At 41.3% G+C, this 14,586-nt stretch overlaps 1 protein-coding gene across 1 annotated transcript in view; it reads right to left on the bottom strand.

Moving 5' to 3' along the window:
• Window positions 1-14,586, bottom strand: part of HYDIN (HYDIN axonemal central pair apparatus protein) — a 361,576-nt gene that overhangs the window by 172,750 nt on the left and 174,240 nt on the right. Inside the window, exons 18-20 of the mRNA XM_073225416.1 lie at window positions 13,045-13,180; window positions 10,819-10,983; window positions 9,340-9,492 (exon numbers count right to left, since the gene is read on the bottom strand). Coding sequence (XP_073081517.1) covers window positions 9,340-9,492; window positions 10,819-10,983; window positions 13,045-13,180 — 454 coding nt within the window. The remainder of the gene's footprint in view (window positions 1-9,339; window positions 9,493-10,818; window positions 10,984-13,044; window positions 13,181-14,586) is intronic.

Here is a 14,586-nt window from a genome sequence, read left to right as displayed (position 1 = left end):
ACAAAACTGAAGGAACAAAACAGCAGCAGACTCACAGACTCTGAGAAGGGACTAGTGGTTGCCAAAGGGGAGGAGTTAGGGAATTATATAGGGGTACTATATAATTTATAATCACAATATAAGCAGATCATGGGGAAAGCAGTATAGCATGGAGAAGACAAGTAATGACTGTATAGCTCCTTACTACGCTGGTAGACAATGACCGCAGTGGGGGTGGTGGTGAGGACTCGATTACGTGGGTGAATGCTGAAACCACAATGTTGTTTCATCAGATTGTATATCAATGACACTTTAATAAAAACAAAACAAAACGAAAAACAAAGTGAAACAGAAGGAACAAAAAAAAAAGCAGTTCATAAACACCAAGAAGGGACTAGTGGTTACCAAAGGGGAAGGGTTGGGGAGGGTGGGTGGAGAGGGAGAAGGGGATTAAGGGGCACTATACTGCACAGTCAGAACATAGGTAGGTTACTAGGATGGTAGTGTAGCGTGAAGGACACAATTAGTGACTCTGTAACATCTTACTATGTTGATAGTGACTGCAGTGGAGGGGGTGAGGGCTTGATAACATGGGTGAATGGTGAACCACTCTTTTGTGTATGTGAAACCATCCTAAGATTGTATATCAATGATACTTTAATTAAAAAATATTTATTTCATTTTTTAATAGCTTATTACTGAATATGACTGTCTATTGTCAGTGTACACACAGGCAGTATAAATTCTTTAATTGATAGCCACCCCTCAAAAGTGACATGAGACAGTACACCATAAACTGGATAGTTTATGAACATCAAAAATTTATTTCTCACACTTCTAGAGGGTAGAAGGCTGAGATCAGAATGCTAACATGGTCAGGTCCTAGTGAGAGTTCTCTGGGCTGCAGGCAGGGATTTTTCTCATTGTATCCTCACATGAACAGAGAGAGCAAAAGATCTCTCCAGGGTGTCTGTTATGAGGGCACTAATCCCACTCACGAGAACTCTGCCCTCATGACCTAATTACTCCCCAAAGGCCTTACCTCCTTATACCAGCACACTGGGAGTAAGGATTTCAATATATGTTCATAACAATTGGGTTGGTAACAGGGATGATGCTGGTAATGGGGAAGACATTAAAAATTTTTATGGAGGTGGGAAGTCAGGATGGTGGAAATAAAACACATTTGATCAATACAAAAGAAGTTTTATCCTTATTATTCCTTTGTAGTGGCAAGTATTAACTGTACAGCTGATAAAGTTAAAAAAACAATTAGCTAAAGTTAATTAAGAGCTGGGACAGGCAGAATAAAGATGAAAAAGTTTGCAAAGCGTGCAAGAAACCAATATATGTTTCTTTTATTTTCTGGATGGCTTTTTAGTGACAAGGGAACCAGAATTCCTCCTTTCATTTTGACTTTACCTTTTATTCAGAATAATCAGATTCAATCAGAAGAGCCTTCGTTGTAAATTCAGGTAAGGTGTTGACCCATCATATTACTTAACATCCAATCAATAACTTTCCTTCCCTCATGTGGTTTGTAATCAATATGACCTACTGGAATTTGTGTTTTGTTTCAGGTTTCCCATTTAAGCTTTGCAAAAGTAAAAGAGGTCTCAAGTGGGGGTGGGGATAAGAGGCTCACAGCTCTCTGTCAAGCACAAATGTTTGCTTCTGGAAATATCTTGATATTACTGCCACTGGTATTCTTTTGTCACTGAGTGAGTCACTTGGACTGGCTCAGGAAGAGCATAATCCATTTTGGAATGGTTATGACTTTTCTGTGGTAAAAGAAAAGCTACCCACCATGATACCATGATAAAATAAAATGTTATTATGTTATTCTCTTCTTATTTCCTTATTCCTGTGAGTTTATTTTATAGCTTTTCAACAATTAAGGCAAAGATATAAGTGCTTTTATGCCAACTGAAGACACACTTTCCCATCCTTTTGTAAGTGTTCTCTGATAACAGAAAATAGTAGTGACGAGGACTCACCATAAATCAATTAATTTAAGCTTTAAAACATGCTTTTACTCTAGCACATAGAAAAAAGAGATAAAGTTTTGAAAATATAAAATAATAAAAGAAATGATAGGGTCCTTGCCTTATCCTTGAGGAGGACCAATGTACTAAATTTTTTCATTATTGTTAGAAGACATAATTTATTTGTCAACAATGTAAATAACAACAAATATAAATTAAAGAAAAACAAAATCTATAGCTTCCAAACATTACAGGAAAAATGCATGAGAGGAAGTAGTAGTGGTTGGAGAGAGCTTTGAGAAAATTTATCAATCCAATACAAAGGAGAAAAGGAGAAAAATTGGAAAGGAAGAAAACAGCATATTATATAGAAAATGACATAGTAGAAGTGGGTTCATATACATCAATAATCACAATAAATTTTAAAAGGTTAGCCTTGATATAGTAGGTTGAATAATAGCCCCTCAAAGATGTCCATCTCCTAATTCCTAATATCTGTGACTGTGTTGGCTTACATGTCAAAAAGGGACCTTCAGATGTGATTAAGGATCCTGAGATGAAGAGATGATCCTGGATTATTGGTGTGGCCCAGTGTGATCACAAAGGTTCTTAATATGAAGGAGGCAGGAGGGTCAGAGTCAGAGAAGGAGATAAAAGGATGGAAGCAGAGGTCAGAGAGCCTTAAAGATACTATGCTGCTTGCTTTAAAGATGGTGAAGGGGCCATGAGCCAAAGAACTCAGGTGGTCTCCGGAAGCTGGAAAAAGCAAGGAATTAGATTCTCTTCCACTTTCAAAAAGGTATGCAAGCTTATAGACATATTTTAGATCACTGACCTCCAGAACTATAAGAAAAGAAATTTGTTACAGCAGCATTAGGAAATGAATATATTTTAAATTAAAAGACAGAGTCCATCATAAGATTTTTTAAAAATCCAGTCACCACACTAACATAAGATGTTACTAATTAAGGAAACTTGATGTAGGGTATATGGGAACTCTGCACTGTCTTTACAGTTTTTCTGCAAACAAACTGTTCTAAAACACAAAGTTTATTTTGAAAAAATCCAGTCATATGCTGTTCAAAATAGACTTTAAACAAAATCAACACATGCATAAAATCCAAAAATAAAGGAATGAAAAAATATACTAGGCAAATGCTAATCAAAAGAAAGCTGGTGCAGCAATATTATTATTAGGCAAAACAGAACTTAAGTCAGAAAGCATAAACAGGGATTAAAATGGACAATATATTATGAAAAAAGGAATAATATACCAAGGGGAAATAAAAGTCATGAATTTATTTGCACCTATTCACATAACTTTGAAATATACGGAGCAAAAATTGACATAAGCACAAGGTGAAATGGAAAACTTGGAGATTTTGACAAAATTCTGTCAGAAACTGTTTCATCATAACAATAATTAGTAAGGTTGTAAAAGATTTGATCCACTACAAAAACCTTGATCTACTACAAACATATAGATAGATGATTAATTGGTTACACTCAATAATTAGAGAATCTATATTCTTTTTTTAAAGTCACATGAAGAATTTATAAAAACCAGTCATATATGTCCCCAAAACACAAATTCAAAGACTATGTGCATCTAAAATGAATTAAATATATTTATATGTATTGACATGGATAGACATTGGGAGCATAGTCTTGAGTCTAACCAAGATGTTACATGCAATGGTACAATTTATATACATTTAAAAAGCAACAAAATGCCACTTGATTGTATTTATGAATATGTATACATCTGTAATAAAATATAAAAAAACGTGGCTTGTATGTACATTGAACTCATCATAAAGTTACCGCTGGGAAAAGAAAAAATGGGACTGGCAAGGAGAAATATGGGACTACAACTTTAACATTACTATTTAATTTCTTGAAAATAAAGGATCTGAGGTAAATGCAGGAAAACGCTAACTAGTGTTAGATTTTAGTGTCAAGCGTATCTCTTGAATTTCTCCATATTAAAAAATGCTAAAAACACACCATTCCTTACCTCTAGAATCAAATGTTTCTGTGGCAAAAGAGAAAAAGACTGGCCTGAAATTCAGAGAATCCAGAGTCCTAGCAGGAGGGCTGCCACTCTTTCACTGTGTAACCTTGGGTACTCTCTCAACCAAGAGAACCTCAGTCATCTGGTCTCCTAAATGGGGACACTGCAAACCCTACAGGGAGGGGCGGTGAGAACGCAGAAAGCTATGGTGTGAGTCACACTCAATGGAAGAGCTCACCTGTGAGCTAGAAACCAAATATTATATTGTGAAGGTCTTAGTAAATGGGCTACTATTTTGCACAACTCACAAGAAACAAAATTTAAAGAGCTGTAATGACTGCAGCTGGTCTCTGATTCATGCCCATTTTCCCCCATTTTCCTTATGCCTTTTTTTCTCCCCTGTTTCCTTCCATAGAAGTAATGGTTCCTTTTGAGGGCAGAGATAATCAACCCATTTAAGGCTGAGAAGTAGCTCATTCTGTTTTCTCTTCACACACATTCTGGGGTGTAGCAACTTAATAATATCATCTATCAAAAAGCCTTAGAGAATTATTGCTTGCCCAATAGAAATCTCTCTGCATGAATTCCCTAATACAGTAAGTGCCCCAAAGGGAGGGCTAAGTTCTAGATCTATAGTGTGAGCTGCCAGTGTGTATGGATAGGGTAGTGTGGGGGGTATAGCTACAGATTTTGACCAAGTAGTTGGTACAAGTTAAAAATGAGTTCTCTGGAATGGTTACAACTTCACTATCTCCTAAATAAACAGGGTTCAGTACCAAAGTCTCAGTGCATGTAAAACCCCTGCCAATCTCCTTCTGGGTTTGTCGATTTACTTTGTTAAAATAGATCATAACTTTGTGTTTAAGTCTCTTTTAAGAGCTTTAGTAGTGAATAATTTTTACATAGGCCTACATATGTGAACTGAATGCTTTGTCATACTGCATTGCTAAGGATCAAAAAAAGTAGGAAAGTACATTAAGTGTCTTTATTTCAGATATACAAATGAAGGAATTATGGTTGGTTGAAAATGACATATGGAAGATGACTTGCATATATATGCTTCAACACTTCTCTGAATAAAGTATCTGGTCCTTTTATCTATTACAGAAATGCTCCTTAATTTCCTCTTCTGCCCTTTAGGTTAAACCTGCTCTTCTAGGTCTAACTTTAAGGGTCTTTTATAAACATGAAACCAAAATCCTTTCACATTTCTAAGTCTATTTAGTAGCCACTGATTTGGCAAAGTTCACAGTACACAGCACAGTGGAACAGAGCATGGGTCTGAAGTCAGACCGCCAGGGTTGGAACTAGGCTCTGCCCCTTAGAGGTTATGGTAATTTACTTAACCTGTCTGTACCTCTGTTTCTACCTCGTTAAAATGGGCATTATAACAGTATTTCTTTCACAGAGTTGTAATAAATGAAATACTGCATATAAAGTGGCGGATAGAACTAAATAAACGTTAGTTATAATTAATAACATATTGTCATCATCATAATTCAAAGGCCAATTGCGCGGTGCTGGGAATTGAAGGCAGAGAGCCTTGCCATTTGAAGGAGACAGGCATATAAACAAGTAAATATATAAATTCCTGTTAAATGAGGAAATTGTCCAGTGGCTTGGGACCTGAAGGAGATGTGAAAGCCCATTGATTCCCTTGATGCCACCTCACTGTGGGTGGTGCTGGCAAGTGACCAAGAAAATAAATGCTTGAAGAGAATCATGCTCGAATGAGGAGGCATCAGAATTTCTGTTTCCTGGATCCTGGAAATCTAAAGATCTAACTACAGTGGCATCTCCCACAGATCACAGAGACAGAAGGCCGCTGTAAGATGCTTTAGTGCCAGCTGAATCCTAAGGAATCGCTGACATCTGTGTACAAGTTCTCGAGTTAATGGTACCTGCGGCTGAATTAAAGACAAGAGTAAAAGGAAAACAAGTGCTGTTTCCAAACAAGTGCTGAGTGATGCACTTGCTCTGCCTAGCAGGGGGCCTCCACACAAAGAAGACATCCCTCTTCTGCCCAGTCTGAGGTCCCAGGGTCTGGGGAAGACCACCATATTCTCGTCCTTGTCTGCTGTTACCAGGGACAGGGAACCTATCACCCCAAAGGAGCACTGAGTGCACAAGCAGAGCCCATGTCCCCTCCCTAAAAGGGCCTTGCTGCGCTCTGCTCTCACGTCCTGATGTGTCTTGCCCCTCCAAACAGGGGGCGACTTGCTCTGTAAGTTGTTTAGCTTGAGTGAGTCACCCACGGGGGACCTGTAGGGAAAGCTGGAATTGCAGGCATTCCAAAGCAAAGGAGAACTGCTGCTCCAGGTCACAGAACATTCTACTTTCACTCATCCGTTTTTGTACATTCAAGATAAATTAAGCTTTCATGGAACAGAAAAAATACAATATTCCCTCTTTCTTCATGCCGTATGATACTAAGAGTTATCTGGGTTGTTTTCAATCATTTTTTTATGTAGCATTTATTTCTGAGAAATTCAAAATTGCTCTGTCTTTATCTTCCCAACATCACAGGAAGAGGTTTCCAGCTTCCCATCTCCTGAGCCCTGTAGCTAATAACAGACAGATGTGTCTTGCTAAGGGAGAATCTGCTCACAGGGGTCACTGTGATGTGCAGGTCATGCCCCAGGCTGAGCGTGACAAGTGCTGGGAGAGGGTACCGCCTCTGGGGAGGGCTGACATGCACTGACAGCCTGAGAAGAGAGGATGTCCCCTCCTGTCAGGGCGTCCAGCAGGAAAAGAGAGCTTCCAGACGTGAATTTGTAGTGTCAGAAGTGAAGAATGTGTCCCTGGCCCTACTTACTTCTGAGTGAGTGAGAAATTCAATGCAATAAATATCTCAACACCACTGAACTCTAGGTTTAGTTAGGGAACAAACAACCATAAATTGAAACTCTTTCCTAATGCTTGGTAATTTCTGTAAGAATGAATTTTCAAGTTCAGTACTATATATCAAGTTGAAATTAATAAATGGTATTTCTTCTCACTGTAGTTAATTTCTAAGTTATTGTAGTTCAAGTCCTATAATATTATCATATAGTATGTACTAGGATATCCATAAAATATTCCCAGCTGAAATACGAAAGGAGTTTAATTTTCACCTATGAGAATTATAGCTGAAACTAACTTTAATACTATAAGGGTAATCAACTCAATAAACAGTTTCCCAAGTGAGGATAGAGGGGAATCGCATTCTATAGTAGATCACATATACCACTCAATTGGCTCCTGGGAACTAGAGCTTGTAAATTTAAGATGACATTAAAGAATCAAAAGATGGAATCATGAAACCTTTTGTTGAAAAGGAAGAGTCCCTTTGCAACAACTAGCTGGGTCACTCAGTATATATACTACATTAGGAAAAAAACAAGGTCCTCCCACCAACAGGACAGGAAGGTTCCCTTTTCTCCCCATTCTTGCCAGTGTTTGTTATTTCTTGTCTTTTGGATAGTGGTCATTCTGAGTGGTGGGAAGTGGAGCATCTTTTCATGTGTCTGTTGACCATCTACATTGTCTTCCTTGTAAAAATGTCTGTTCAGGTCTTCTGTCCATTTTTTAGTTGGATTATTTGGATTTTGGTGTTGAGTTGTCGAGTTCTTTATGTATGGATATTAGCCCCTTATCAGATATATCATTTGCAAATATATTCTCCCATACTGTAGGCTGCTTTTTTGTTTCATTGAAGGTTTCCTTTGCTGTGCAGAAGCTTTTTAGTTTGATGTCCCACTTGTTTATTTTTGCTTTTGTTTCTCTTGCCCAGGGAGACATATCCATAAAGAAATTTCTCACGCTGATGTTCAAGAGATTCTTGCTTATGTTTTCTTCCACGAGTTTTACATTTTAATGTCTTACATTTAGATGTTTAATCCATTTCTAGTTTACGTTTGTAGACAGTGTAAGACAATGATCTAGTTTCATTCTCTTACATGTAGCTGTCTTGTTTTCCCAACAGTACTTATTAAAGACACTGTCTTTCCCCCATTGTATATTCTTGACTCCTCTGTCATATATTAATTGACACAGATATAGGCACACCTGTGTTCACTGCAGCACTATTTACAACAGCAAAGATATGGAAGCAACCCAAGTGCCCATCGACAGATGAACAAATAAAGAAGATGTGGAACATACACACAATAGAATATTACTCAGCCATAAAAAGGATAGAAATCTAGCCATTTGTGACAACATGGATGGATGAAGAGGGTATCATGCTAAGTGAAATAAGCCAAGCAGAGAAAGACAAATACCAATGATTTCACTTATATATGAAATCTAAAAAACAAAACAAACGAACAAACAAAAAGGAAATAGACCCACAAATATAGACAACAGACTATCAGTTACAATAGGGAAGGAGGTGTACAAGAAACAGCTGCTTTTATAAGGAGCAATGACAAATGGTAATAAGGATTATGATCACACTAGAATGGGTGCTAATTGGGGCCAAGGACTCTGAGGAGTTGTTAAGTCAGCAGAAAAATATGATCCTGTTCCTTCTGTTAGTGACTTTGGTAATACACATAATATTTGTTTTTTCAGAAACACCTAACAAATGCTGAGACCAAATGTTCATGTTCATTCAAATGTCAATAATTTGGGGATAGGAGAAGGGCTATACTATAAAAATTAATATTTATATTTAGAAACCTTTTTCTAAAACCAAGAATGCTTTGAATTACTGGATTAGAAATTTCCAAGTTCTACAAAAAATGGAATTATCTCTTTTAAAAATTAACTTACAGAAGATTAGCAGAGCTAATGATCTAAATATCATTGTAAAATATACAGATACAAGATGGACTCATTTCTAGAACCATTTTATATCTTTGTATCTATCTTTGTTTCATAGTTTTCTTTAATTTCTATTTTTAGCAAATACTCTCTTGTTTTTCATACATTCTTATAAACTATGTTAAAGTGTTCCTTGAAAGAAAAGAGGATGAAAATAGAATAAGTATATGAACAAATTTGTAGCCTAAAGGGTTCAAATTAAATGTAATAAAGCATTTTCCATTACAGAGACATTTAAATAGTGTTTTCTGGAGGTGTGGGGCTGGGGTTAGATTGAGCTCAGTAAGGAGGTATCTAAAGCATCTTTTTGAATTGGACCATAGTGAATATATTTGCTTATTTACCACACTACATGCATGTTGTGCTTCTTAGTCAACAAAAGGATTATAATAAAGAGGAACCAGGGATGAGAATGGCATGGTTTAATGCAGTTGAACCATGTAAATTTCTCTTTCTGGTGATCATTTTCTAAGGCACATTGCAAAAATAGAGCCACTGCCTACAAGATATAGGCAAGGCTGATTTCATCCCACAGCAGTCCCACAGTCTACTCACCATGCGTGCCTGGAATAAAGCGGGGATGAAGGACTGGTTTGACAGGTTGAGAATCCTGGAGGAGTCCTTTAGGACATAGATATTGCCAAAATCAACTTGAGTGGGATGTATGTAGATAACCGGGCCTTCTCCGATGCTCTTTAGGAGACATACCTGTGATCCGTGTGAGAGGAAGAACATGGGAATAGCTGAAAGTAGTTGGCCTTTAATATCAATGGAAACAACTTCTAGAAACCCTTTAATAAAAGCTGAGACACAAAAGGGTACCTACTAGAACTGACATCCCTTCTCCTGTACTCGGCAGTCAGAGGGACAGAGGGATGGCCATCCTGGTCAGACCTGTGAATCCAGCATGGAATTCCTCCCCAGGAAGGATGATCTGCCCCCTGGGCCAGCCAGAGCCAAGGACCAAGGGAAAACCAGAATAATGGCCCTCTATGTGCCAGCCAGCACTCCAGCCCCCAAAACACTTAAACTGCAGCTAAGGAAAGCACTTCAGAGTCGGAAGCAGCTGGACTGAGTCCCTGTTCTGTTGTTTTACTAGGGGCATGACAGAGCCGTCCACTGCACACAGTCGTGCAGGCTGGGGACTGAAATCCACCTTGCTCTGCTCCCTTTACCCCGTGCCTCCAGCCAGGCACTGTGTCTACCCGAGGAAGAGGGACCTTTTCTTTCATACAGTGTGGCCTGCTCAGCAAGCAACCCTCTCACAGGCTGCATCTGTGCGGGGTAGACACAGTGCAGGTGAGCAGGGGACCTGGACCGCTGTCACCTTTCAGGTTGGCCTGCCTTTGTGATGCTGCTTTATAAGTCAGGTGGCTTATCTACGGCATCTTCCATGGAAGGGATAAAAGCAAAATCGTAGTTTATTCTACTCTCTAAGCATTCAGAATCTTCAAACCTGACATCCCCCAGCTCCCAAGTAAACAAAATGTCTAGAGATTCATAGCCTGTTGGGCAATTTCCTTCCAGATTCATGATTCATCCTTCAGTTCAGCTCAAGGAGCAGAGAGCTGCCTCCCTCTTCCCACGCTTGGAGAGGGGCTGCTTCCCTTAACAGCTTCAGTAGGTTAATTTGGGCTGTGTGTACAGTCGATACACAGGAAAAGATCCCATGAGAAGTGAGGGAAACCAGGCTCAGAGCCCATGTGCAGCAAGCTAGTGAAGCCCAGCTTTGCCCCAGCAGCACCGAGGAGGATGGTTAGCAAACAGGTGTCCTCTCCCCGCAGAGGCCTGACTGGGCAGGGCTGCAGCAGGAGTCACTCATGCCCGTATGTGGTGAGAAACTCCTGCTGGAAAACACCGCTATTTAAGCATGTCCACAAACCGACCCCCAAAGTAACACAGGTTTCGTATTTCACCCCTGCTGAGGGGACACATAAAACATGCGAATATGGCATGTGCCTTACATGTGGAGGCTTCAAATGTCTGGCAAGAAGTATAGCAATTTTGACTGCAGTTCTGAAAATTGGCTCTCACCATTGGGGGGTCCGGGCTCCCAAAGGCTGAGATGTAAATTGTGGCTCTGTGTTTCCCAGTGACTTGGGTCTCCAAAGCTAACGGTATGTAAATGGTGCTGTGGGGAGGGATGATCCCACAGGGGGTGGGACAGGACAGCAACACGGCGGGTGTGTCTTCATGGACCTAGAGGGAGAGACATGTGGGGAGAAGTAAGTCCCCCACGTGGTATGAAATTAATAACATGGTAGATGATTTCCAAACAAGTGCTGTCCTGAGTCCATGGGGGTTCTTTGGAAATGTGTCATCGTTCAACTAAGTGGGGATGAGCACCCCAGTTCTGTTGAAAGGAAGTTTAGTTAAGGGTGTGTGTGCATAATGTCCCCAAATCCAAAGTGCACAACTCAGCAAGATGCAGCGTTATCCACACCAGGAGCCAGTGCAGGACTATAGCTTCCCTGGACCAGATTCCGTAGGCTGGCCCTCCACACCTCCCTCCTCATTCCCCGCCCCCTCGTCCCTTTGCACTTTGTCAATTGAGGCCACTGGTGTTTCCTGAACACATGATACTGCCTCACACCTCCAGCCCTTTGCACTAGTGGTTACTCTTCCTGGAATGCCCACTCCCTTCATCTTACGTGCACACTCATCCTGCACACCCCCAGGTAGGCCCGGTGCTCTAGAGTCGGGGCTCAGCCTCTGTCCCCAGGGAGCACCTGCACCTTTCCAAGCTTGTACTACCTATGTGTCCATCCTCTCCACAGGCTGTAAACTTCATAGGCCTCTCCTCCATACATGCCTACTTTCTGGCCCAGAAAGTATTCTCAGTGCCTGTTTTTAAATGGGGAACATGTAGGGGAATGAATGAATGACATCAAGTGTTCACCAATGTATGGTCTTCAGGACCCCTGCTCTGCAGTATATTATTAGCTTTTATCGAAATAACAACAAATAAAAGTTTAAAAATGCCAAAAGAAATGTAAGTTTGGGTAATTCTGGGGAATGCTGTGCAGAGCCTCAGCTCCCAGAGAGGGCAGGGTGTGCAGATTTCACCTGCCTGGAGAACCCCGGGGGTCCCTGTGCCTGGTCTGGTATAACATGGCCTGATCTCACCCAACCTGCCTGTGGGGTTAGAAAAGTTGTTTCTTGTTGCCCAGTGTTTGGCTTCTGGTTTTGTCTCAGACAAGCCCATAGACTCATTCTTATTCCCTCGTTTAAGTAACAGCCCTTTGGCTAATGCAGAGCAGAATTTCATCCCAGCTGTGTCTTCTCTGTTCCAGATTAAACACTGTGCCTGCTCCTCATATGACTTGAATTTCCAGATGACGTAGACTGCCATTCTGGTTACTGCAAATGTGAAATACAATGTTTTGTTTTGTTTCTTTTCAAGCTTCCATTAAGAAATAAAATACAATGTCAAGATCTGAGGACAAAATTCTGGCACTGCTTTGCCCTGTGGCTATCTCCTTCCTTTAGCTGAACACTGTTTTTCTTATGCAGCCTAAATCTTCTTGGTTTTGTAACTCCCATACTGGTCTTTTAACTCATTTTGAACTTGTAGTCAAATACGACCTCCATTTGGTTTTCTTTTTGCATGAATGTTTACCAGAGTATTGCACTGATAGAACTGTATTTTAAACCCAAGTGCATTCTTGGTAAACTGCATCTCATTAGCAAGCTTCTATTAAACTAGACTGAACAGATCTTTTGGAATCTTTTATCTGCATGTATTTAATTGCTCCATCTCCCACCTAGCTAGGTGTAGTGGCATATGGACAAATCTACTTCATAAAACATTGAGATAATTCCTCTTTCTCATTCTGGTATTATCTCTGGTGTTCTGGTTCAACAACCCGCTTATAAATATTCATTACTGTGTCTTAGTGATGCTGCTCCGAGCTCTGCCTCATTTCATCCATGCAAGGTTAATTCACAGGCAATTATTTGCAGGTGCAACTTCTACATGTTGGCTTAAAAAAATTTTGACACTTTCCTTTCTTTATCAAAGACAGTTTCCCTGGGAAACTAACAAGTGTCTACACCTGCAGCTGCTCATGCACACAGGTGGCAATCCAGCTGTGGCTCTATAACCCCATTCCTAGATGAGGCACTTTATCCCAGGATTAAAAATCAGAATAACATAAGGTCATGTGTTCAGGAATATGGCTCTTTAGAAGGATTTCTCTCTCTCATAGAGGGATGCCAAATGAAGAAAAATGAACACTGAAAAAGGATAAAGTAACTCACCTGAGGCAGGACCTCGTAGAATCCTGGGAGGTCATCATGATTGACAAGCTGGACCATTTTCTCATATGGGTACTTCAGGAAGCAGTGCCCGAAGTCCACCTCTGCATTACCCAGCTGGAGGACAGGTACAATACACCTGCCGAAGGAAGGAGCCCGTGCCAGAATGCACGGGGACAGGGCGCCTGCTCACGTAGGGAGCACGCAGAGCCCTGCATTAAGCACATTTATCACGGTCACATAGTAGTTTTTCTCTAATAACAACATCAATTGTTTTCAAATCTTCGCTCCTGTTATCCTTGTCCCTTAGCCCCCTGTCACCACATTTTAATAAAAAAATGTGCTAGAAGCGGGACTCCTTAAACAGCTGTCTTCCGTGAGTAATGACAAACATTTCCACTGTTTTTCATATTTGGCCGTCCTTTGGCAGAGGCCCCCCCGCCCCCCAGTGCAAGTTCCTTCGGGTAGAGGATCTGTTTCCATGGCAGACAGGACCCGCGCCACCAGCATGGGGCCCTAACCAGCTGTGGCACTCTGGACCAGTCAGCGTCCCCTATGGACTGGCCCCAACACGTGCCACCTAGGCAATGGGGATGGTCCTGATTCCTGTGCTGAGTGGCTGTCTTGGATCAGCAGGCTCAGGCAGCTGCTGGCCCCAGTGCGGGCACTGACAGAGGTGCTCAACACGAGGGTGTGGTGGGGAGAGGAAGGGCAGCTGTCTGAGGGGAGGGAGGCATTGAAGCCCTGCGTGTACGGTGCTCCCTGATTAGATGACGCAGGTGTCACTGTGTGTCTGTGTCACCCTGCTGCATGTGACAATACAGTGCACTGCTGAGGAGCGCGGGAGCTTGAATCAGTCAGCGCCAGGTGCGACCTTACGGAGTGCAGCCCTGAGCAGGTTGCTTTCCCTCCTGGAGTCCCATTTGCTCATAGGCAAATGAAGGTAATTCTAGGACTGACATCCGCATCATTAACTCTTCTTAGGGCGCTCTGGGAAATGCAGGAGATAACGGGAAAGCAGGGCAGAGGGCAGCGCCCCCGAGGGCTCCATGAGAGATGGATAGCTGTGCTGCAGAGCCCAGCGGGCCACCGCCGCTGCCTAGGAAACTCTCTTTTTGGGAGTGTGCAAGCACTTCCTATAGATGACACCCTAAGTGACGGCAGGACAGATGCTTGTTAACCCCGCAACTGAGAAGCTAGCATGGGATGAGTGTTCATTTTTAGCTACAATGGAAGCTGTCAGGTGACCCAGTGACTTTAGTAAAGCTAATCCTTCGCTCCCTGCACCCCTGTGGCTGATAGAGTTTATAGCACTTGACTTGGGTCATGGAGTACACAGGGCAGGGAACTCACAGCCTCTTAGAGCTTTTTTCCCCCCCTTTTAAACTCATGATTCTCTATTAATAGCTGCAGGGAAAAGGGGCTGGAGGGTGTCAGAACAAACCCACATAGTAAAGAGATGCAAGCCTAAACAAAAAGGCAAAGATGGGTAGAAAGAGGGCCAGATGAAAGAGTTGTTGCTATTTTTAAACAAATAGAATCAGC

This window comes from Manis javanica, chromosome 17 (genome assembly GCF_040802235.1).
Source record: "Manis javanica isolate MJ-LG chromosome 17, MJ_LKY, whole genome shotgun sequence".
Classification (NCBI taxonomy): Eukaryota; Metazoa; Chordata; class Mammalia; order Pholidota; family Manidae; genus Manis; species Manis javanica.
Note: the sequence above shows the minus strand (reverse complement) of the source record. Positions and strands in the feature narration are given on the sequence as shown.